General features: G+C 30.5%; 1 protein-coding gene across 1 annotated transcript; it reads left to right on the forward strand.

Annotated features, from left to right (window-relative positions):
• The first annotated feature begins 926 nt into the window (after positions 1 to 926).
• LOC127066199 (uncharacterized) lies at positions 927 to 24030 on the forward strand. The gene is made up of 4 exons (XM_050999625.1): positions 927 to 932; positions 2831 to 2999; positions 17870 to 18075; positions 21106 to 24030. Exons 1-4 carry the CDS (start codon positions 927 to 929, stop codon positions 23077 to 23079), a joined length of 2355 nt encoding a protein of 784 aa, XP_050855582.1. The 3' UTR covers positions 23080 to 24030.
• Positions 24031 to 25230: the final 1200 nt, after the last annotated feature.

Raw genomic sequence — 25230 nt, forward strand, 5'->3', positions numbered from 1 at the left:
ATGTAACTTTCGATTTTAATCAATTTTGATTTTATCATTGGTAATGCTTCTTTGATTTTACGTACATTAGACAATAGAATAGAACGATATGGAATAAGTTCATGTGTATATTTAATTTACATCACTTTTGTGAACTTTCATTAGAGATTACTTGTGAACTTTCTATAGAGATTTCAGAATAGTATAATTTGCTATATATCGATACTTTCAATTATAATGTAATAATACAAAAGGTAATCGCATGTAATTTCCTTTCGTCTCTAACAGAGAAAGAGAAAGAGAGATAGACTGTTTTAAAAATGTTACTTCAATCAAACGTTGTTCATACAAGTATCAAACGTGTGAAATATTTAATCTTTCCCTTGCTGGAATTTAAAAAAGGGAAAAAAGAAAGGCAAAATAAAATAAAATAAATAAATAAAAAAAAAAGACAAAGAAGCTAAACATTCCAAGCTTTCACTCAGATTTCATAAAGAACGAAAGAAAGGACTCTCATTAAATCGAAACGAAAAGAAAAGGAATTCAGGAAAAGGATTCGAGATTCAATGGAAGATCGGAAAAAGTGATACTGAGCCGATCACGCGACTATACACACGTGACCACAATACAAAGAAGAAAAGCAAATTCTCGTTTCTTCGGCATCTTTCCAACATGACTGTCATGATCCTCGTGACCGGTGATTAGATTTCCTTCGTATTATCGATCGAAACGCTAATGTATATATGCAGATACGCATTTCTCACGAACGGTTTTTAAGCCAAGGACTCTTTCATCGTCATTGCGAATTATTACTCGTTAGTAAACGCAACGCGTTTATATTTATTTTTAACATTATAACATTGTGTTATAAAAAGATATTTAATATTATATCACCATCGGACAGAAATTTTCTTTCAATAAAAATCATGTTTTATGGTATTTTCAGAATGGAGGTATGTTATAGGATTGACAAAAATTGAGAAAAATATTAGATTGATGTATTGGCTACAATGCTTATTAGTATTATTGAGATTTATAATACTTTATATCTACATGAACAATATCGTACTATTGACATGTTTCAGCTACTGAAAATCCTAACATTAATTATTATGAATGATATAATATATATTTCATAATAGTAAACGACAGAATATTCTGTACTTTTTATTAAAAACTCCATCTTATCGGTCAACCTAAAATATTTCATTAATTTGACTTTTCTGTTTCTTAAATTACTTTACGATAACTTGGAAGAACAAAACCAAAAAAAAGAGAGAGGAAAAAATATTTAAAACTGAATGCACAAAGTAATAAACTAAAAGAGTCTCTACAGTGTCCTGTTACCAACATAGTACGGGACATTAGCCGCGAAATGCGTTTCGCATTTCGGTCAGATTTCCTCTTCTTGATCTCGTCTCCTTGTCATTATGCTCGACCTCTCTAATCGCGTTTCTTCGCGGTGGACCAAGAGTACCGTGACCCGGTAGTTTGCTCTCGAATTTCATACATTCACCGTTTGCCGCGTTCACTTCAACGCCATACTATTACTATAGTATACTATGACATGAGACAACACAACCTATCCCAATTCTCGATGGTTTCCTTTCGATCGACGTTCATTGCTTCTCCTCGTACGCGATAACTATTCCAACTATTCCAATTTCCATCGTCTTACCTATTTATCTTACCATTCACTAGAAAAATTCAATGTTTTAAGATACTTATCATTCTAAACCACAAAGTCTCTCAAATTTTCCTAGATCGGTCAAAACTTTTTAACTGATTTCAAATATAAATTATTACTCTTTAATGATAACGTTTAATCAACATTTTTCCTATAATTATCACTGCGATCATTGTAAAAACAATATTAAAAAATATTATACATTTAAAAAAAAAGAAAAGAAAAATGCAAATGAAATCGAAAAGTAGCCTTTTTATACACTGTAACTATCATCTTTTTTTATCACTGTCATTGTGAAAAAAAAAAGATAAATAAAAGAAAAGATATACTTTCCCAAAGGAGAAAAAGCAAAGGAAATAAAAAAAATAAAATCGAAAATTAGTTTGAACTTGGACCTCCTTCAAGTCCAAGAAGATTCAATGATTTACCAAGAAATTTGTATAAAATATGAATATATGTATATCTGTTAGAGATCAAATTGAAATGATTTCGAAGATAGGATTGGTTCTCTTTAACTAGGTAATCACATTTAAGAAAACGAGTCTTGCGGTTACGAGGTAACAGTTGATAAGTGTATACGTAGTTTTCATTGAAAAAATTGTTAACCTTAACCCTTGTCACCACTGAAGCAACAACGAGAAAATTTTTAATATAGCTGTATACACTATATCTTGAAAAAGTTGTCACTTGTTATCGAATGTTTCTTCAGGTTTCTGTCGAGTTGCAACTATGTAAAATGTTGTTGTTTATTGCCTGTTTCCATTCGGAGTGATAAAAATCCAAAAAATATACTATATTCATTTGTCACTTCAATGGTAACAAAATGCATTTATATAAGTCGCTCCTCATTGAAAAAATGTTTTAAAAAACTTAATAAAGAAAGCGAAGCAAAGATTTCTCCTCTTCTTTCTATTAACAAAGAGAGTTTGTAGTAACAAAAAATAAAAAAGAGAAAAAAGAAAAGAAAAGAAAAGCAAAATAATTAAATATAAAACATGATAAAGAATTACATCTATAAACTATATTAAGATATATGGTTATTTTTTTATTCTCTATTATTTAAGAGAGTCTATTCAGAATAGTAATAAAAGAAGACGAGATATCGTCATCGTGTTAATCTATTGTAGTCTGGTTTCCATGCATCCTGCAATAGAGTTTAAGTAGAAGCGAGACGATCGTGGAAAAGTGGTGAACAACCCCACCTGGCAGCGTTGTTCCGGGCGCGGCCTTTCCCCTCGGTCTATAAAGCTACGAGAAATCCACTTCCACCGAACATTCGCTCGCTGCTTCGTCACTCATTTACTCACCATGTGGCTGTTGTTTATCCTCGCAGGTGAGTGCTCCTCTACGCTACGTCACGCTTTCGTGAAGCACCAAGGACGATCTCTCAAAAGTGATCCTTGATCCTTCCGCGTGCTTATCAAATATCTTTTCTCACCTCTTTTATCCTATCTTTTTATCTCACCCTCGTTCTCTCTTTCTCTCTATTTCTCTGTCTCTCTATCATCTCTTGCAATCTCTCATATCTCTATCCCTTTTCGTGTGTGTGACAAAAAAACTCTCGCGTGTGATTTTTTTTTGTTTAAATCTTGTGCAAATCTAGTGTGAAAATCTTTTTCTACGTATGTATTTCGAAAACAGTTACAAGTGTGTCGACACGTTTAAAAAAAAATATATATATAGTTAGTTTATAAACGTTAATATTCAACTATGAATTTTCGTGTTTAAAATAAAAAATTATATATCGAAATTTTAAGTATAACGTAAGTTATACTAATATATATAATTATGTTATATACCGAGTTGAATATTTATCTTTGCTAAGTATATATATATACTGACGATTGATGTTCTGACAGAAAAAAGAATGAATTTGGAAAGTTTCAATAAAAAATATTAAATATAGTTTCAATTAATTATATATAAAATGCTGAAATATTCCAAACAAGTCTTATTAGACAACACGATGCATGTACATAAATGTGTTATTTTAAAAAGAATGATAAAACATTTTAAACAAATATTATAGTTCATTAGTTCCGATTTTATAAACTTTCTATTTTTTTCTACAATGTTCAATCGTCAATGTTATCGTTTGAAACACACATCAATTTACCGGTTTAAAGGCGATAAATCGACCTTTCTCTTTCCTTCTAATACATATATATCCTATATAGATATATACCTATCTATAAAGTTTTTTCGTTACGCACACTGAACGTTCATTTATATTATATTTTTCAACAGGACATGCATATGCAACGTACAATGCACTTGCACTTATTCCTAGTAACTTACGTCAGTCTATTACTTTCTCGAATACAATTCCTACACTCTAATTCCGTTCTCTACCGTCTTTAATTGCCAATACTTTATTTTTAATTGAATCCTTTTTTTTAAATATAATTCATAAATCAAATAATATAGATACATGACGTGTAGATCGTAAATTAAGCAAAATTAAATTTGTTTATAAGTATTAATTTAATTCGTGAACATATCTCTCTCTCTTTCTCACATAACGAATTGAAATCTATGATACTTCTTTCTAAATTCTAATCTAATATCAAACGTATATGCTTTGTAAAATATGAACTTTAACTTTAACTTTAAATGTTCAATTTCTGCTATAAATTAAACGAAATTAAATTTATTTGTACATAATAATTAAATTTGTGAAAACATCCCATAACGAATTAAAATATACGATATTTTTATATAAATTCTAATGTATCGTAAGTAAGTAAAACAAAGTAAATTAATAATGTAAATTTTTAACATTAGACGAGTGAAAAATAAATCGATCGAAATCAGACAAACAGTTAAAATACGATTCTCTACTACTTTCCACGATCTAGAAGGTGTGTTGGAAGTTCGACGCACGAAATACGCGTTTTGCATTCGCATTAGAAACTCGCTTACCACGGAACTAAATTCGCTTTCCCGTTTATGCATACGAATGTTAGACACTCAGCCAAGATTACTGTCACTTCGAGAAATCGAAGATAAGACAAAGAAGTTCATTTACTGGAATTTTGAATCTTTTTTCTTTCATTTTTCGTAAATCTTCCCATTGTTTTAAGTCATACGCTTGTGAGAACTTTTACAGTGATTATTAAAGTTTTTGTTGCTGTTGCAATAATTAATTATAAAAAAAAAATGTTTTATTTCATTACTTTATAAAGTTATTAGTAATGTTGCTTTTAGGAATTTTTTTTTAAATTGACAAATTTTTCACAATGAATTGACAAATTGTTTTACAATTGATAGACAAATTCATTCTTCATTGAACTAATCACATAGTATTTGTATTTGTTTTGGCTGCATCGTCAAAAACTAATCCATAGTTTAGAACCTTATTTACGGTGTGGAACTGAGTTTATCGCCTTAGGAGTATACTTTCTCTGCGAAACGTAGCGTAATATTTTTATGCGACCACAAGTGAAATCTTGTTTGAGGAGTTAGGACACGGAAGAAAAAAGATTATTAAAGATGACAAGGGCATTGAGAACGTTAATTAACTTGGATCGTTATTATTCTATAAATTAATTACAAATCTAACTAATAATTTGATTTCTTATCTATTCGATTAAAAAATTTTACTACCTAATTATAATAATCATTACGTTAATTTATTTGTGAGTAATTAAGTCTATTTTTTTTTGTAGCTTTAATAAAACGAAAAACGAAAAAACCATCAGTAATCCTGTTGTTTTCTACAGAAACAATTTTTGTTTAAATTAAAAATCGATTTTCTTTTTCTTTTATTCTTTTTCTTTAGACATCTCTGTGTCTCTCTATCAAATCAGAAAATAAAAATAAAAAAAAGTATAAAATTACAAAGAAAAATATCCGGTAGGTTAGCAGGAAATTCTATTAAATATTCAGATACAATAAGTCATTAACTTAGAACGAGGATATTGTCGGCTGTCATAAATCGTAGATTTTCGATGACTTTTAAAGTTATCCTACGATAATAAACCATTTCCGTCGTGTATTATTCATCTTCTTGCATAATCTTCCAACTATGTCGTCTACCTTCGAATCTTCACAATTTTTTATTCCCGAGTTGGCAAAGAATATCTCTATTATCCTCATTATAACATAATAATTTATTTTAAATTCAATTGATTTTAAATCAGACTTAAAACATTTCAATGCGATCAATAAAGAAAATTATCGAGAAGAAATGTCAACGTTATCCCTAACACCTAATAAAACAAACGACAAATCAATTACAAATCATTTTTATGACACGTACTAGAAATAAATTGCTATCGTATGTAATTAATTCAATCGAGTGGGAACTTTCGGACGTAAGAAACGAAAGAAAGGGAAAAAGAAAGAAAGAAAAAAGAAAGAAGAAAAGGATCCGACTGATCTATGGATCTATAGAAAACTTCCAGACAAGAAAATCATTATACTTTCCGATCGATACCAAAACGGAAAAAAAAGAAAATTGAAAAAATAAAAAATGGAAGTGTCCTACTTGTACAGTTTGCAAAAGGTACACGCGCACACACACACACAGACACAGACAGAAGAGTCGACAAAAACGGATGCGTGGTAGTATAATACAAAGAAGGAGAGGGCGGTGCTCGCAAAATCCCACACGTTCTCATGTCATTTGCCGCTCGATGATTTCCCAATCAGTGTGGCGGACGTAAGACAAGCGAACCTCTTGTCTTAATACGTATTTGTGAATACACGTGAATAGACACACACATGCGCTCGCGCGCACATGCATACATACATACATAGATAGATACATACATACACATGATGTTATTGCCTTTCTCTAAGCTCGAGGCTGCAACTGCAACGACAGCTGCACGCTTATCCGTGTCTAGAGGCTGTCTCTGGATCACTGAGAGAGTTTCTACGATATAGATATATCTATATTTAAAGCCTCGCCTCTTAGTCTCTCGAATCTATCAATAATGTACACGAGTATTTATGTAAGTGTATCGTGACAATGATAATCGCTTAATATGTGCCCTAGTTGTAGGTAATCGTTTTTTCTTCTTATAAGATATATCATTGTTTAAATGCTATAAAAGAGAAAGAAGGATTACATATAATACTGACTGTATAGACTCGAAATATTTCCAACGGAAAGTGAAAACTCTCGAGTTAGTGGAAACGAGAAAGATTCTTATTCTATGTATCTATGTATCATTATTTCTTTGACACACATTAATTTTTTTTTATATTAATAATCATTATATAATATTAATTGTATTAACATTGTTTAACTTGTAAATTATTAGTATTGACAAACGTTCTTTCTTCTTTTTCTACTTTTTTTTATCGATAGCTTTATTTCATATGTAAAATACACTATACCATAAAATTGTTATCCTATCTATTTATCTCTCTTTTTCTTATTAATTCGTTCTATCTTGTCATTAAATTATATCATTTATATTTATAATTTTTCTTTTTGTTTTTTGAAACTTACTAGGTTATTACCCTAACTTCAACACAAATGTTTTCTCTTCGTTACATTTTTATCAAAAGCGTATAACTCGAGATCTTTATCCTATTTATCTATCTCACTTTCTCTTCTCATTGATATCAAATATTATTTCTATTTACAATTTTCTGTGAGTACTGAGCATTGACTTAGATTCAACAAATATTCCACTTTTGTCACATTTTTATCAAACACGTATAACATGTCATACCATGAGATTTTTATTCCATTTATCTATCGCTCTTTCTTTTATTATCGATATCCTATTATCGCGATTATTATTTTTATTTGAATATAATATTGAAATAAGAGTTCATTGCTCTATTTTCAACAAATATTTTCTCTTCACTTTTTATCAAATATCTATAACACAAACTGGACATAAATATTTAACTAAATATTTATTTTTCTCTCTTTCTCCCTCTTTTTATCAAGTGTTCTCTAATAATTCGATTTCGTTTATCATCGTACAATTTCACATTTCACTTTTCAAAATATATAACTCCTAGCCTGTTTTCTTTCTCAAAGGAAGATTCAATGGAAACGTTAGCTATCATTATTTTATTATCTTATTGTCCTAGAAAATAAAATATAAAAGAAAAAAGAAAAAAACCAAACAAAAAGAGGAAAGAAATGATTGGAATGTTCGTAGAGAGCCACGTTCTATTCTCCCTTCTCCCCTTTACTTCCCTGACCTGCCCCTACTCTCTTCCTCCTTTTTTTTTTGTTTCGTTGACTGCGCGAAATCTTTATCGTCGTTACAGTTCGTCGAGTTCCCCGATTTACACGCCAAAATCATGCGATTATTCACGCTCATTAGCCCTCATTTTCTTCTTAGTATTTCTATTGTCGTCATTATTGTTATTATTATTCTTATTATTGCTTATGATAATGATGGTGCTTCTCGATATTAATTAGCTAGTTCGCGTTCAAACATATCGAAACATTCTCTCTCTCTTTCTGCCTCTCTCAAGTTTCTAATCTTTAAAAAAAAATTCAGTTAACAATGAAGCAAGGAAAAATAGAAAAGCTAGAAAGTCTATTCCTCGAGGACAAATCTTGTCCTCGTTAGATTCTTTGATCATGCCGCTTTATTAAAAAAAAAAAAGAAAGAAAGAAAGAAAGAAAGAAAAAGAAAAAAAATTCGATAAATTTTCATCGACTTATAAAAGAAACGTGTTCGCACACATACACGCACAGAGAGAGAGAGAGAGAGATACACATGTTATATACATATTTCCGACACTTGCAGAGAAAGCATCAAACGAGTTCATCCTTTCGCAATACTATATTCCTCGTTCTTTGAGACTGTCATGCAGTAATTAAACCATCCAAATGATTATACATGATAGTTACTAACAGGCTTATGCTGTTACTTCTTGTGAAAGATACTTCTTTTTGTATAAATGTTTCCTACTTCTAAATGTGATTGATAAGATAGAAATTACGAGTTACATTAATTTAATCAATTTCATAGATTTATGATTTATTTATCTTTACATTTAACAGATATGAGAGATAATCAAAAGTTTTTTTATTTATTTTATTCTTGTTATCTGAAAAAAAAGAAAAAGAACCGAAATTAAGATTAAGCACATTTGTAGTTTAATTGATCGATATCCAATATAATAATTTCTATCTTAACTCTTTTATAACTCAATTGTCTTTTTTATTTAAAAAAAAAGAAGAAGAAGAAGAAGAAAAAATCATGCATGCAACATTTTATATTGTAACAAGAAAATTAAATTAAATCGAAGAACGAAATAAATATATGTGACTTTCAAAAGTTGCATACTGTTATAAAGTGACAGAAAAAGAGAAAAAGAGAGAGAGAAAGAGAGAGAGAGAAAGAGAGAGAGAGAAAGAGTAGATAATCCTTTATTACGTATTTGTTACGTATTTTAATCGAAATAATGCAACGAGATTCTAAATAACGGTAACGATTAGAAGAAAAAAAAAGAAGATAGAAAAAAGGAAATCGTTTTTCAATCGATCGAAAAGAATATGAAAGTGAAACGTTCTAAGCCTTGTTACGTCCGGTCTATCGTAATCTTTCAAGATGAACTCGATAACGTCGAAAAGGTACGATCGATCCTATCGTTCTATACTTAAGATTTTAAAGACGTAAGTTTCGAAGAAAGTATCTCGAATACTTTATGTGTATCCTATTTGCAATTATCGTATGCCAAGCCCAATAGACTTTTTGTCTATCCGTCGAATCGATCGATTTATCGTCCTTGGAGAATGTCATTAAATAGAAAGAGAAAGAGAGTGAAAGGTCGATACGCCAACGTTCGTAATATGACTCGTGTATTGCTCTTCGAATTTTCTCTCTAATATGACGTTAGAAGCAATGATTATTGTCCAACAACGATCGACCTTTGAACTACCTTCGAAAGAATTCAAATCGATCGATCGATCGATCAAACGTTATTGCATTGATCTAACTTTCGTATTTCTTCGGACAATGATTAATAAATATTCTTAAATTCATAAATTTCTGAATGTTAAAATGTGAACTGATACTTCTTTCTCTTTTTCTTCTTTTGATTCATTTGGAAAATTGATTGTGATAGAAAATAATGATCGATATTTCGCATAATGGTCTTTACTTTTTTCTTATCTGTATTGAGTCATTTCTTTTCCATTGTATCTTTCATATAAGGATTATAAAATTAAAATTAAAACTTCTACATGTGAAACATAATACTTTCATTTTGATTTATCTACAGAATCGATTATTAGAAAAATAATAATTTCATTAAACGTATTCTCTATTCTAATCAATAATGAGCAAATATCAAAACATCCTACGCACTGCATGATGCAAATATCGAGGACGACACTTAACTCGACTTATAAACTTAAACACACACGCACACATACATATGTACGTCCTACACATTTTCTAATAATCATTTGAATACAACGATACTTAACTCGGTCTTTTTAACGCAAGTTAAAAGGTAAAATCATTCAGGTGAAAAGTGGAACGTTTATCGATCTTTTTAACGACCATCGCTCGTTAATTTCTCGCCTCTTAAGGAAAATAACGAGTCTCTCGTTTGAAAAATTTCTCGTTTGTTCATGCAGACTCGTACGCAAAATTAGTATAATTACATATTATTAATTACTTAACAAATGCTTTCAAGGTGTACGATTAATTTAATTAACTGCTTGAAAAGATTGTTAAATTTCACGTTACGTTATCGTATGTGGAAAAAGAAAAAGAAAAAAAGAAAGAAAGAACTATTTATATCAGGGAAAATATTTGTTGCATTCTCTTTCTACTTCCGATATAATTAATTAAATTTGATTTGATTAAATATCCATGAAAATTACGTTTGGAAACTTTCATGTACTTAAGTCACAGAAATATTCAGAAACCTTGTTGAAAATTAAATCTAAATTTTTATAGCCTGAACGAAGTAATGTTTTAAATTTGTAAGTTAATATACAAACGTGTGTGTATGAATAAATAGAGAAATTAATATACTAATTATTAGTGTGTGTGTGATATCACAATTTTTTTTAGCAATTTTTATCGATCATTTTCATAAAATACATCCGACATACATGTATACACATTAAATATTCTACTTCACGCGATCTATCGCAAATTATTTTCGCTTCTCATGAAAATAACGAAGCAACAATACGATATCGTATCTTTTTCTCTCTCTCTCTCTCTCTCTCTCTCTCTCTCTCTTTCTCTTGGTCACGTTATTTCATACATCGTGTGAAATTCGAAACGAATCTAGAAAATAATAATGAACGTCCTCGTTCGTTGTTGGTGTCGTAGACTTCATAAGGGAGGCGCGAAACTCACGATGCGTTAATTAACCAAAAGATTTGTTAACCGACAACCGAAAGGATGTTACTTAACAATTTCACCGGCTATAAGAACGCGAAGACATCTTCGTCTTCGTCTTCATCATTTTCATCGTCGTCTAAATTATTATTATTAATAATAATAATAATAATAATAATATTACTATTATTATTATTATCATTACTGTTGTTGTTGTTATTGCTCTTATGTTACTTAATTATGAGCTAATTACTCGCATCCTCGGAATTTCGCAGGTGTAACAAAGAAACGAGATCCGTCACGAATTTCCATTTCGTCACTACACACACTCGACATAGATGTTACCTAAAAGATCTCAAGTAGATACTCCGATGTAAAAAAAAAGAAAGAAAGAAATGAGTGAGAAAAAGAAAAAATATTTTTATATCTCATTGTGATTATATCGATCTCTGAAATCATCTTAAATTAGTCATCTTTCTAAACCTATGTACTAACTTAATTGACTTGTTAATTAAGAATAATGAGTTAACTTGTAAGATTTCATTTTTTATGATAAAAGAATATTCTTATGAAAAAGGAGAAAAAGAAACGAATGAGAAAAGAAAAGAAGATTTTTACTCTTCATTGCGATTGTATCGATTTTTGAAATCATCTTAAATTAGTTATTTTCCTAAGCCCATGTTACTTATATATATATATATATATATATATATATATGAATGAAAAATATTTATATATTAATTTTAATTAATTATAATAATAGTTAATATTAATTATAATTAATATTATATTAATTTTACAATATATAATATAATATTAAAATTTGCTAATTCGTGTTAAAATGTTAAAACTTGTAAGAACATAAATTGAATAATCTCTAATTCTAAAACTTGTTCACGTATTAGTAATAGTTTCCATTGCAAGGTCATATTTTACATGAACGTTCTTCCTAGTTCGCGTATTTAATCGATATCCCGTGTAAATACACGTGATCGTTTCTAAAATAAAAACTCCATTGTACCAACTATCAATGAATATATCATTCAATAGCAAATTACATAACTTGGTTCCATAGTTACAGTTACGTAGCTCCAGAGACGCCGTTAATCGATGAATCATGTTATAATTAGAATTTTAGATTAGATATGTATCATATGTAGAAAGATTTAACAAATTAATTCCGATTGGAAGAAATAAATTCTACTTATACTTATATATTTTTGATTTCATTGATCGGTGAAGCTCGATATTCTCTACAAAAATGTTTTATAACATACGTACGTCAAAAAATTATTAATTATTAAATTATTATGAAATATTTTAATTTAAATATTGCTAAGAAAACACGTGGAAATGCGATTAAAATGTAAAAGTAGTACAAGTTACGAAAAAGTCTTGAGTTTTCATTTTTGTACATTATAGGTTCTTAATAGATATTCTATTCATTATTTTAAATAAATAAAATTAAATTTATATAATTATAATAAAAATTAAAGTTATTTCATTATAGTTATGTTTCAATTAAGAAAGAAGAAAAAATTTTGCGAAAATAGTTACATGAAGAAAAAATTTAATGTAAAAAGTTATTAAAAATTTGATTTTATTATAACAATAGTATTGCATTATTTAAATAAATAAAGAATAAAATTCACTTGAAAACGGTATTTGTTTCATGTTTGTACGACTTTTCGTTCCGAAGATATCGCCTTCGAAAGATTTTCATTCATAATTCACATACTACAGCTGTTCGTAGTAATAGTATAGTAGTAGTAATTTAATCAGCTGGGATGCGTAAATTCTCGGAATTTATATAGGTCAGTGTGTCACTGGGCCAATTTGAATGAAATTATATAGGTCAGTGGGTCAGTGTGAACATCTTCCCTTTACATGGGAATATCTCCGGAACAAAAAATCATAGAAACTTGATTCAAATACCATTTTAAAGGGCAAATTTTTCTCTATTTTTTACTCTATTAAACAAATTAATTTGTTATAAACAAATTAATTTGTTATAAACAATTGCCATAAATAAATTCGTACGAATTAAATCCATCACATTTTATCCCAAAAAAGAAAAACTGAGATCACGCCTGATTTAAAAAATTGCAATAAATTAATAAATAATTAATAAACAAATTACTTTTTTACCAAAGAAACAATTTTGCTGTACATAATCGATAGTCGCATCTTCTATTTACATGGAAATATCTCCGAAACTCAAAATAGAATTTTCTTTACCTTTTCAAGGTATTGTTAATAACTAATCAAGAATTTGTTATAAACAATTTGTTATAAACAATTTTTATAAACAAATTTGTATGAGCAAAATTCATTTTATTTTAGCAAAAAAAAAAACAAAATTTAAGATTGCGACTGAATCATAAAATTACAATAAATTAATAAATAATTAATAAACAAATTACTTTTGTACCAGAAAAAACAATTTTTTGCTACATTATCAATAGTTTAATTTTTCATTTATATGCAAATATCTGCGGAAGTAAAAGTCGTTGATTTTCTTTTTTTATTTTTGAACAATTTGTTCATGAAATTTTTCAGTATCTCAGAAAAAAATGATGATATTTAAGATGATGATCGTTGCACCTTATTTATGTATACATATAAAAATATACTAATAGTATTATTTATAATATATATAATGATATAATATTATTTATGTACATACTATATAATATATATAAATATATATACGTATAATATTATATAATTATCTATATTATATATTATACTTAAAGCATTTCACGATCACGTTTCATTTTATATAAAGTAACCACAAAGGGCTGATTAGAAAGTCTGACGTGGACCACCGGTGGTTCACGCGGCATTCACCGTGTTAATCTTCTTCCGTTTCACGCTTGTATCACGATGCGCAATTGAGATTAGAACTCTCGAATGTCGAGAAACGCCAAGGAGGAAGTTATTAATAGAAAAAAAGAGAGAGAGAGAGAGAGTGCAAGGCGTATTTTACGGTACGGTAATAATACATAGGTAACTATAAACCTAAGTTTCCGTTACATCCGGTTCTCGCGTGATATACAGCAACGAAAGTGGAGAAAACTTCCGTTCAACTTCACTTTCAGGATGATTTCCCAGTGATACGTGCGATTTAGTTCGTCAAATTATTGGATCTATGAATCATTAGATCCATTAAATCGATTGATCAATTATAGCCTCTAATTGTTATCGAATTTTCTATGCATTAAACATATTAAATAGTATCATTAAATAGTTATCAACGGAGAATAGATTAAATAATAAATAAATGTCGATAATAATAATATTAATAATAATAATCGAGACTTAACCGACAGTTTCTAAAAACAGTTTCAAGTTCATCAGATCATTTGGTCTAGAAATAGATTGATTATATCCTCTAATCACTATCGAATCTTCTAAGCATTAAACATATATAGTACAATTAAAATTTTAACATTATCTTTCACTTTCTCTCTCTCTCTCCCTCTCCCTCTCTCTCTCTCTCTCCTGTTCCTTTCTGTTTTTTTGTTTCTAATTAATTAAATCAATTCATTATCAACAGGGAATGGATCGCAAAATAAAAAGGCGTCGATGATAAAAATAATAATAATAATATTCATTATGACTATTATTATTATTACTATTATTATTATTACCATAATTATTAGTATTGAAGCTCAACCATCGTTGATAACTTTTAAAAGCACTTTTAAAATCGACCATTTCAAAGTATACTTTCTCCTTTATAGATAGGCCATTAACGTTTCACACATATATATGTATATAATCCTGCCCCATAATCTCTCTTTTCGTTTCTCTTTCCCGTCGTTTTAAAACGATTGAAGTCGTCTTAAAATTATAAGAAGATTTAAAAGAAGTAAAGTAGACTCATCTTGGGCGCAATTTAATGGCAATCTTGCACTCCCTATTTTCTTTGGATCATCAACGTACTCTTATTGTGACTTTTTCAACAACGGAAATGGGCACTTACATACATATATCTTAAACACCTGTCGTCTTTCTTGTTGAACATTTTTGTCGAAACTTGAAGATCTCGCTTAGATTTTATTATCTGGAAAAAAGAAAAGAAAAAATTATAGTTCGCCATCTGTACAAGTTTTAATGATACGTGAAAGTAAATTTTTTAATATAATCTTATGATCTTTCGCAATGCTAGTTATACAAAATTAAAAAACGCGAAATTAATAATAATAAAATAAATCGAATATATAGGATTAAAAAAAGATTAAAAAATAGCTAAACACAACTCATGATTAATTTGTTCCTTGAGAATTCCTTTCTACACTATTTAAAAAAAGGAGAGAAAAAAGAAATGGTGAGCACATACGACTTTTCGCTTTCATTATCGCGATTGCGTCTCACACAAACGATCGATCGATCGATCGATCGATCGTAACTTTACACGATTCGAATCCAATCTAAATCGATATAATTTCGACACAACGTTATACCAAGCTAGTCGCATTCTCTGAAAAGGTCTCCCACGATGGCGGCGTAACTCCGTGACGAAACAATCGAATCATGGGCGTCTCGAACTTCGTACGATTTATTATGCAATTCTACATTGAATGTAGAGTGGCAAACATAAAAGATCAAAAGTGAATTTGTTATATAAATATTTAGTAAAAAAAAGAAAAAAAGAACAGAAACAGAAAAATAAAATCGACTAAGAATAAATAATTTAACACGATAAATATTATCATATAACTAATAACATAAGTCATAACAATTTAAAACGTACAACAAATTGTTAACAAATTCAAAATCGAAAATAGATCGATATTTATTTCTTTTTTAAATTTGCATAACATTAGATAAAGTTACGTTAAACAGAAAAAAAATATTCTATCCAATAAATAAAAATAATCAAGATATGAAAATTTCTAAGATATGCAAATGCATACATGCAAACATATGCACCTACTTATTACAATTCTTTCGCGTATACGAAATTCCTCTTTGTTAAAGTACGTAATCGATCGAATAATAAAGTGTTTTTATCGTTGAACGATCAAGACACGATCGAATGATTTTGCAAGCCAATTCTAAAAGAATACTCTTGGTGATCGAAAGTCTCCATAAGTCTCTTTCTCATATATGCAATCGGACCAACTTCCTAGTAGCAATGACATAATGCTTGACCGAGCCGAGAATGTACGAAAGGACATCGGATATATTCGAAAGAGAACGCGAAAGTCTTCCGGTATGAGATGTCGAATGGAACGGAGTGGAATGCCTTGTCGACGTGACTAAAAGAAATCGGATGATAAAAAAGAATAAAATAATATTTCGCAAAGAAAATTGATAAATAAAAAATATTAAAACGAAAATAAATTTATAAAATGTATAAACGTTTTATATCTCATATAAGTTTCTATAATGATGAAATCAAATACTAAGAAAAAAACTATACAAAATTATATTTAAAATATGAGTCTGTAATTCCTTGCACGTCACGAAAGATCATAGAACGAAAAAGAAAAAGAGAGAGAGATCGTGCAATCTTTTTTGTCCATGACACAGTAAAGACGCACCATAAAATACTGCAACTTTTTGTCCAATTTTTATAAGTACAGTTACAAGAATTTACGATAGTACTATGACATCAATTACAAGATTCATCCTTGTTCAATATATGACAACCTTATTATATTTAATTGGTCTATAAAAATAATGAGTTGAAATTGTTAATATTTGATATTAAAATAAATAGCACCCTATTCAGTAGTGTTTTTACTAAAAAAGCCGTCATTATTTATTGACCAACCTAATACCAAAAATTCCAACACTAGTTATTGGCCAACCTAATACTTGCATAAAACAGACAAGGAAGTTATTATCCTTATCAACGTCATCATATGATATATATACATATATACAAATAATGATATTTATCAGCCAATCTAATACTAAAAATTCCAACACTACTTATTGGCCAATCCAATGCTACCATAAAGCAGATAAGGAAGTTATCAATATCCTTATCATTATATATATATATATAGATATATGATGACGCCATTATTTATCGACCAATCTAATACCAAAAATTCCAATATAACTTATTGGCCAATTCAATATTTGCATAAAGCAAACAAGGAAGTTATTATTATCCTTATCGACGTCATCATACAATATATATATATATATATATATATATATATATATATATCACTCGTTATAATGGTAAAGCGTATCGAAGGATAGCCGGATCTAATATTCATTATTCAATCGCGGAAGATCCGAATAGCGATGTGACTGTTGGCGTCGTTCTACATGGCCGAGAATGGCGTTTATCGTATAAAGGTTGAAGAACTGTGGAAAGCGAGACTTCATATGCAGGGAAAGTTAGTTTTAAACCTCCACGTGAAACTTTTCCCACGAGTTTTGCTTTCAACGTTTCCTATGCAATAACGTTGTTTTACTCTCGATCGTCGTCCATGGAAAGGATCTAAATGAGAATAAATGGGTACGACCTCGAATTTACGAGCGACGCCTATTTCAAGAGAATGCTCCCTCATCTGATGAAAGAGTTTAATGCCCCGTTCTCATTAATATCCTTTCGTTAGTATAGGTTTATTGTAAGAACGAGATTCGTCAAAAAGATCGATACTTTGAACTTTCTAAAATCTTTTATAAATCTTTTATAATCATTCGTACGATAGATATTTCATTCGCGACGAATGAAAACCATTTCTTGATATTCATCGTAAATAAAAAAAAAATAAATCAATAAATAAATAATTAATTGTACAGATACTAATGCGTTATTTAACATATAAACAAAAATGAATATTAATATATCTATTGTTATAATAATTATTATATAACAATATATTATGTAGTACAAATCTACGTATAAATAATTATTAAAAAGGGAAGAAATTTTTCTTTACAGGTCTATTGGCAGTTTCCGCCGAAAAGGAGACAGTCTCGAATGTGGCCGAAAAATCATCGTCGTCTCCCACGGCGAGTGCAGATGACATCGTCATGCTAGAGATCGACGTAAAAGAACCTGCTAAGAGATCACCTATATCAGCCAGTGGCGTTTATGGAGCATCACCAAGTCAATACGTTATTCGACACGGTGATGATGCTCAAGAGGTGAGAGGTTCCTATAACTCACGAAATCCTGACGATCTTTTCAGTGTTAATGAGTTACGTAAATTTATTATAACGAAGTGCCATAATAAAAAAAAAAAAATAGAAGAAGAAAATAAAAAACCTCACACGAAACATGCAACAATATAATGAAATAGATACATATAAAAGTATTCCAATTAACGTTTTTCGTATTGTATTTTCTTCTCCATATTAGACATCGTACATGTAACCAACCGAATTAACTTTTACACATCTATTCTCCAAATCGACGATCTGACGATCTTAGGGTAACTAATTATTCCTTGTTTCCCATAATAAGGATTACATGGTCTTTTTGCATCATGAGAATCGGGTGTATATGCAGAATACCGTGTTAGCTCTACTTCTTGGAATGCGTTAAAACGAAGCAGTTGAAAACGGATAGGTGAAAGTCAGGTATTCGACTATGTCAGCTGATTCGCGAGCAGACAATTTTATCAAATGTCAATAATCACTGAATAAGAGAGAGTGAGTGAAATAGAGGGAGGAGATAGATAGAGAAAAAGAGAAAGAGACAAAGAGAAAAAGAAGATATTATACGATAGATTAGTTTTTATACAAGGATCTAATTTTTTTATACTGTGATCGATAATCGAGGTTAAGGTTGGTTATTCAACCAACACGGATTCACGGATTAATGAATAAATGATATCGACCGGGAAACAATCGATTTAAAACGCATTGACGTATTCATCTCTCACCATCTACAAGAACAGTAAAGTTACATGCAACAACTAACGTCATTGTCGTCGGTCAACCGTGACCATTGGCCGCCTATCACTTACTAACGTGGTGACTAACTAATCATGGATAGAATATTATTTTTTTATTTTCCTCTTATTTATTTATTTATTTATTTATTTATTTATTTGACTTTTTTTTCGTTACTCTCAAATAGACTAAGAGACAATTATTTCGCTTTAATTTGCTAAGATAGAAATTAGAAGAGAATAAATAAAATATACTAGCTAAGATAAAAACATAATTTAACATTAATTTTAATGAAACAATAAGTAATAAATAATCAATATATACATATATATTTTTATATTGTATCATTACTATATAATACATATAATAGGGTTATATTATATAATATATATTTATGATTATATTATATATTATATTGTATAACATTCTTACATACTTATATTTACATTTGTACATATATAATGAAATCTAATATTAATTTAAATGAAGAAATAATTTAATCGAACGATCGACTTGATGAAATAATAAGTAATAAATAATCACGTTCGATAATATCATATTATCATTTGAATTACGGAACTTAAACGTTTAAATAAGTAGTGCAAAATGGCGTAACAAAATGTATATACGTACATTTTATAGTTACACGTTGAGGATAATGAGAGATTGTAAATTCCGGGAGAGAGGGGACTCTCTCTCTTTCTCGCTCACACAGATACACACACACAGTTAGTAGCCTTCGAATATTGTTTCTCTCTCTTTCTCTGCGTTATATAGGCGTATCAATTTCCAGCGTGCAAGACAAGAACAAAAGATTTTCAGTTCATAGTATCTAACGTAGACTAAACTTGGTGTCTGCACGTGCGTCGGTGGACATGGCTATAGAGAAGGAACTCATTTTATACGGTTTAAAAAGAAAATCACATGTATTCTTAGAAAGGAAAATGCTACGTACGAAAAACATAGGAAAAGAAAATTAGAAAATTATTACATTTGTAATTGCACACTAAATGTGCAAAGGAGGATTATATTTCCTTCATTTAAGAAAGAAATTCGTCATGGTCTACTTCTCAAATTAATTCATATCTTGAAAGTTTATATACATACATATATATATATATTTTCTAAATATATACATTAAGTAATGCTAAGAGATTTTATAAACTAAATTTTCAACGCCAGTTGTAACATAGTTGACAAATTGAAAAAAAAAAAGAAGTTCTTCGAAGAATATCTCAATCGATGTAAATCCATCCGAAAGATGAAATATTTTTCATGCGAAATAGAGAGAGAAAGAGAGAAAGAAACACGTTAAACTTTGTGGCAGCTGTGTGTGGTTGATTCGTGATCGCTGAACAGAGCGTTAAATGTTCGAACACGATCCTGTTGCCTTCTTGCATAACACGAGCAAGTTTTGCACGCCTTCTAATCGCGGCGACCTAAGATAGAACCGGTAAAACCACACCCAACACAGCTGACTGAGAGAACAAGTCCTTCTGTTACATACATAGCTATTTTATCAAATGCTACTTACGGTCGTTTCGTTTCGTTTCGTTTCGTTTCGTTTTCCATCCAGTCGATCGTACGGCCTTGTCTGTACTGTTATATACTGACTACGATGACTCACATCGAACGAAGGAGACTCTGTGTTTACAATTTATAGGTCATCGACTCATCCTTTTACTAAACACAACAACATACTCTTTCACCTATAACGAATACTCTCTCGATAGATGACCTATGATATAATCGTCTCTTAACCTTTACGGCGAGATCAAGTTCATTACGACCATCTTCCACGAAAAGATTACGTCATTACAATTCCTCTTTTATTATTATTTGGTATGGCTATCATCTTAATGAATTGAATGATCCTTCGTTTATATATAATACTACGTATGTAGCTTGGTATTTTTCTTTACATTTTACTTTCTATCTAATAAGAAGAAAAACAACTTCGAGACTTTCCGCGATAGAAAATCATTAGCATTAAGATAGGAAACATGCCAAGTGGTTATGTAAATTGTGATAAAAAAAACTTGATAAGAAAAATAAGATCTTCCTTGACTTTCGAAAATGGAATAGTCTTTGTATATTTTTTATCTCGTTGAAGTGAAATTTCACCAATGATTACATTTAAAGATTAATATAACATTACTATTAAATCCTGATATAGCTTAGTGTAGTGATTCACTAAAAAGTTAAATGAAATAAAAAAAAAATATATTAAACAAAAAAATATAAAAGAACATTGATTTAACAACGTATATTAATTTGTAGCTCTCACCGGAATATCTGTCGGTACTGCAACAGTATTCGCAATCGCAGCCGCAAACGTTCGGACCATCAACTGCAGCGCCACCGCCCCAACGCAGACCATTGCCAGCTTATGCTAGACAACAACAACAATTGCAACAAGCCTATCACAATTATCGAAAACCTACCGTAGTACCGCCAAGACCTCGAGCTCAACTTCATCCTCAGGCTTTAGCTCAGGCTGAAGTGACAGCTCAATTACAAGCTCAGATTGAAGCTAGAAATCGTGCAGAAGCTATACACACAGCTCGTTTAAATCCAAGTGGTACATCGACTTATCAAGTGGCAGCGTATTCCGAACCTAAATTGGGTACGTTCGAGCAAGAACTTCTTCAATTGGTGTCAGCTAATCAAGCTCAAGAATTCAAGCTCGTTCCAACTCAGCCAAAATCTGCTTTGAAATCTGGCTATGCATCAGAATATTCTCAACAATTGGTAAGTTATCCGAGTCAGTATTCTAAACCAGCAGCAGCAGCATCACAATTACCAGAACAATATCATATCGAAACAACGGCACAACGTTATCAACAACAGCCGGCAGCAGCTTATCAATCCGTCGAGGAACCAATCCAAATTCAATACCAACCAGTGCAGTCGCTTCCGATTCAAACGAAAGAGTTCAGACCTTCTCCTCAATACCAATATGCTGAGGATCATAGTAATCTGAAAGCCCAAGCTGAAGCCGAAGCTATAGCTAGAGCTCAAGCGCACGCTCAAGCTCAAGCTTTAGCTTTCCAGAAGGTTGCTCAAGCTGCTCACAACAAACATCAGCAGGAAGCTTTCCAACAGATTCAAATTGTAAACGAACGTCATAGACAACAAAGTGCTTTGGAACAGATACAACAGGGTACTCAGATCAGTGACGCAGGACGAGCTCATATCGAGGAACAGTATCATCCGAAAAATCCAGAGGCTGCTTACAGGGCACGTTTGAAGGCTCAAGCTCAAGCGGAATTAGCCGAGGCTAGAAGAGCTCAAGAAGCTGCAGAATATAAGGCTCATTCTGACGCCATATTGAAACTTCAAGCACAACAGCAGGCTCATCTTAAAGCTCAAGAGGAAGCCCACAGAAACGCTTTGAATTTTGAGAAGAATCAGTTGCAAGCACAGGCTCAAGCTCAGGCTTTGGCACAAGCTCAAGCCGAAGCATTGTACAAGGCTCATCAGCAAACACGAGCCAAAGCGAATAGCGAGGTTGTTGCAGTGGCTAGAGCTCAAGCGGAAGCTAGAAAACAAGATCCCGACAATACTCCGGTAGTTCAATATCTCTTACCCAACAGTACACCTCTCCCATCTCCAAACAGTTACTACACTAGCGATGAAGTACAAAAGTATCAAGCTTCTGGATCATCCTACGTTCCGAGATCTGTCCCAAAAGACGAAGCACCTCCTTCCATAGCCGAGGAACTCCAACCTACGATCACTCAGCCTAGACAAACTCACAAATTAAAGATACCAACTGCCTCGCCATCCTCTGTTTATGTATCTCAGTCAGGTCTATTAAAAAAAGCTCCAATTAAATCATTGACGATTGAAGAAATCATCGATCAGGACCAAATCAATGGACCCCAAGTCGTACGTATCCCTACATCTAAAGGACATCAAACCTTGACTCAAGAAGACCTATCAGCCCTTATCCAATCCGGTTACTCAGTTACTCCTATTCCTCAAACCGTTAAACCTACCCAACAAACTTACATCGGAGAAAACTCGTCAGCTGGATATTACTTGAAAAAACAAAGAAATCCAGTTGCTAGGCCTGAATATATCACCTACGAAGATACAATCCCTCAAGGTCGTAAACCAACCAGAAAGAATAGACCAATTTTAAAGCCTCAAGGTAGCGAAGCTGAGGCTAGCGAAAAAGTTACCTATCTGATACCTTTGGAACCAGAATTTGGAACCAAACAACCATTGGTTAGACGTGTTCAAGAATGAAAATCGTATATCTATCGTCGTTCTTATTGTTTTTATCCAACGTTAATGGATAAAATCGGTAATGGAACGAAACCGAAATTGATGATATTAGAAAAAAAAAGAATTTATACAAATTATCGAAATGATTGAATTGAATTAGAGAGAGAAAAAAAGTCTAAATTATAAAATTCTTGAATGAAGTTTATTATTACCGATAGTATCCATACGTTTTCTTTTTTAAACTATCTTGACACTTCCTTAAACGTTCGTACGCATACAGAGCACAACCATACACGTATAATCTTTCCACCCCCACGTCTCTAATAATATGACGAAATTATATACAAATAGTCCACTTTCTTTTTATATCACCCGCTATGACAATAACGATTATATCATTTGTGGTCACAACTGGTATAACATAATGGCTTTTTTTGGATAATTATCTTCTTTGCAATTTCGAGCTCCTATACTTTCTTTTTTTTTTTGTATGCGCGTATGAGTGTATGTGCGTGATTATTATTCTTTCTTTTAAATTGTTTGCTTATACCTTTACACATTTATCCGTTACAGCATTTCGCAATAATTTACTTTCAATTACTATTCCTTGTCGTTCAACTCCGTTCAAACGGATGTTAATTTAATAAATAAAATACAAAATATTGCCAATACATCCATAAAAAAGAACGAGCATAACTCGTTATCGATCAAACATATGACCAATACAGAACACCTTGTAAAACTAATCTAAAAGTTTGAACGAATTTGGAAAAAATCTTCTACAAAAATAATGATGATAATTACTATTATTATCATTATTTCTATTATAAATATAATTATAATAATAATAATTATTATTATATATCTGTAGATGGTAAGTGTGCTGACGGTGCTGAGTCGGATGATTTATTAATTTATATTCATTTTGTAAATATTAGATTTTTTAAACGAATAAAAATGTTTGAAAATCCATATACTTTATGTCTCTCTCTCTCTCTCTCTCTCTCTTTTTGATTCCTGCCTACCAATCGAAATAATAACGTAATTGCCCTCTCATATTTCCTTTTCATACTCTCGATATTAACTCATGATCCAAAAAAAGGTTTATTTTTTTGATAACACTTGTAATCATAATCTGAAGGATCGAGTCTTTCATTAAAAATAATCGAATTTTCGATGTAATTTAAAAGTCCCACTAAATTACCGGTCGTTATTCACCAACGACGCTATTTGTTACTGAACCAATTAATTTCATGACGAAATCAAATGAAATTGATTACATAATACGGCCGTCAAAATATTTCGTGACAACTAATTGCTATAAAAAGTCATTTCAAAAAAGAATAATAATTTTAATTTTACCATGAGAAAATATAACAAAAAAAAAAGAAAACAAGAGAAATTGGTTAGAAAAAAAATTATTACAAATTATCAATATAAAAATATTAATTATACGAAGTTGTACTAATTATTTATCTAAATAATTAATAATTATTATTATCTATTAGAAAAAGAAATTAACAAAAATTGCCAACATACGATTCGAATTATTCTAAGTTATTTTTAATTAGTTGATTTCAAATCAATTGGTCCATAATAATTTGTCGAAATGGTGTTGATTTCACGTAATTTAATACGCAATTAATAATCTTCTTTATCGTCGATCAACGTTCGCAAGATCATAAATAAAGGAAAGTACATTTGGTAATCTCAAAGCTTGTATCAAAGATAAATGTGCTGCAACGGAAAAAGAGATAAGATCATCTCGTTACACTCAGTCTGATCCAACGAAAGATGCTGCCTCTCTGACTTTCGACGCAAGAATGATACTTACGTATAATCGTTCGATATAAAGGAACACGTTCGAGATCAAAAAGTACATAACACACAGGTATATACGTTATATATGTACACGATGTTGTGTGTGTCTGTATACGTGCGTTAAGTGATTTTACAATCTAAAAAGAAATATTAGTCTAAAATGTTTCAAAAAAGAGTAAAATTTTTTAAATAATCTAAAAATTTAGAAACTCAGCTTATCCTGTATTTATATATATGTGTGTAGATATTATATGCATGTGTGTATAATACTATATATAAATGTATATATATAAATCCTATATAGAGATTTACCATCAGTTAATTTCTTGTCTAATGAATGGAAACGTTTCG

This window comes from Vespula vulgaris, chromosome 9 (assembly GCF_905475345.1).
Source record: "Vespula vulgaris chromosome 9, iyVesVulg1.1, whole genome shotgun sequence".
NCBI classification, from domain to species: Eukaryota; Metazoa; Arthropoda; class Insecta; order Hymenoptera; family Vespidae; genus Vespula; species Vespula vulgaris.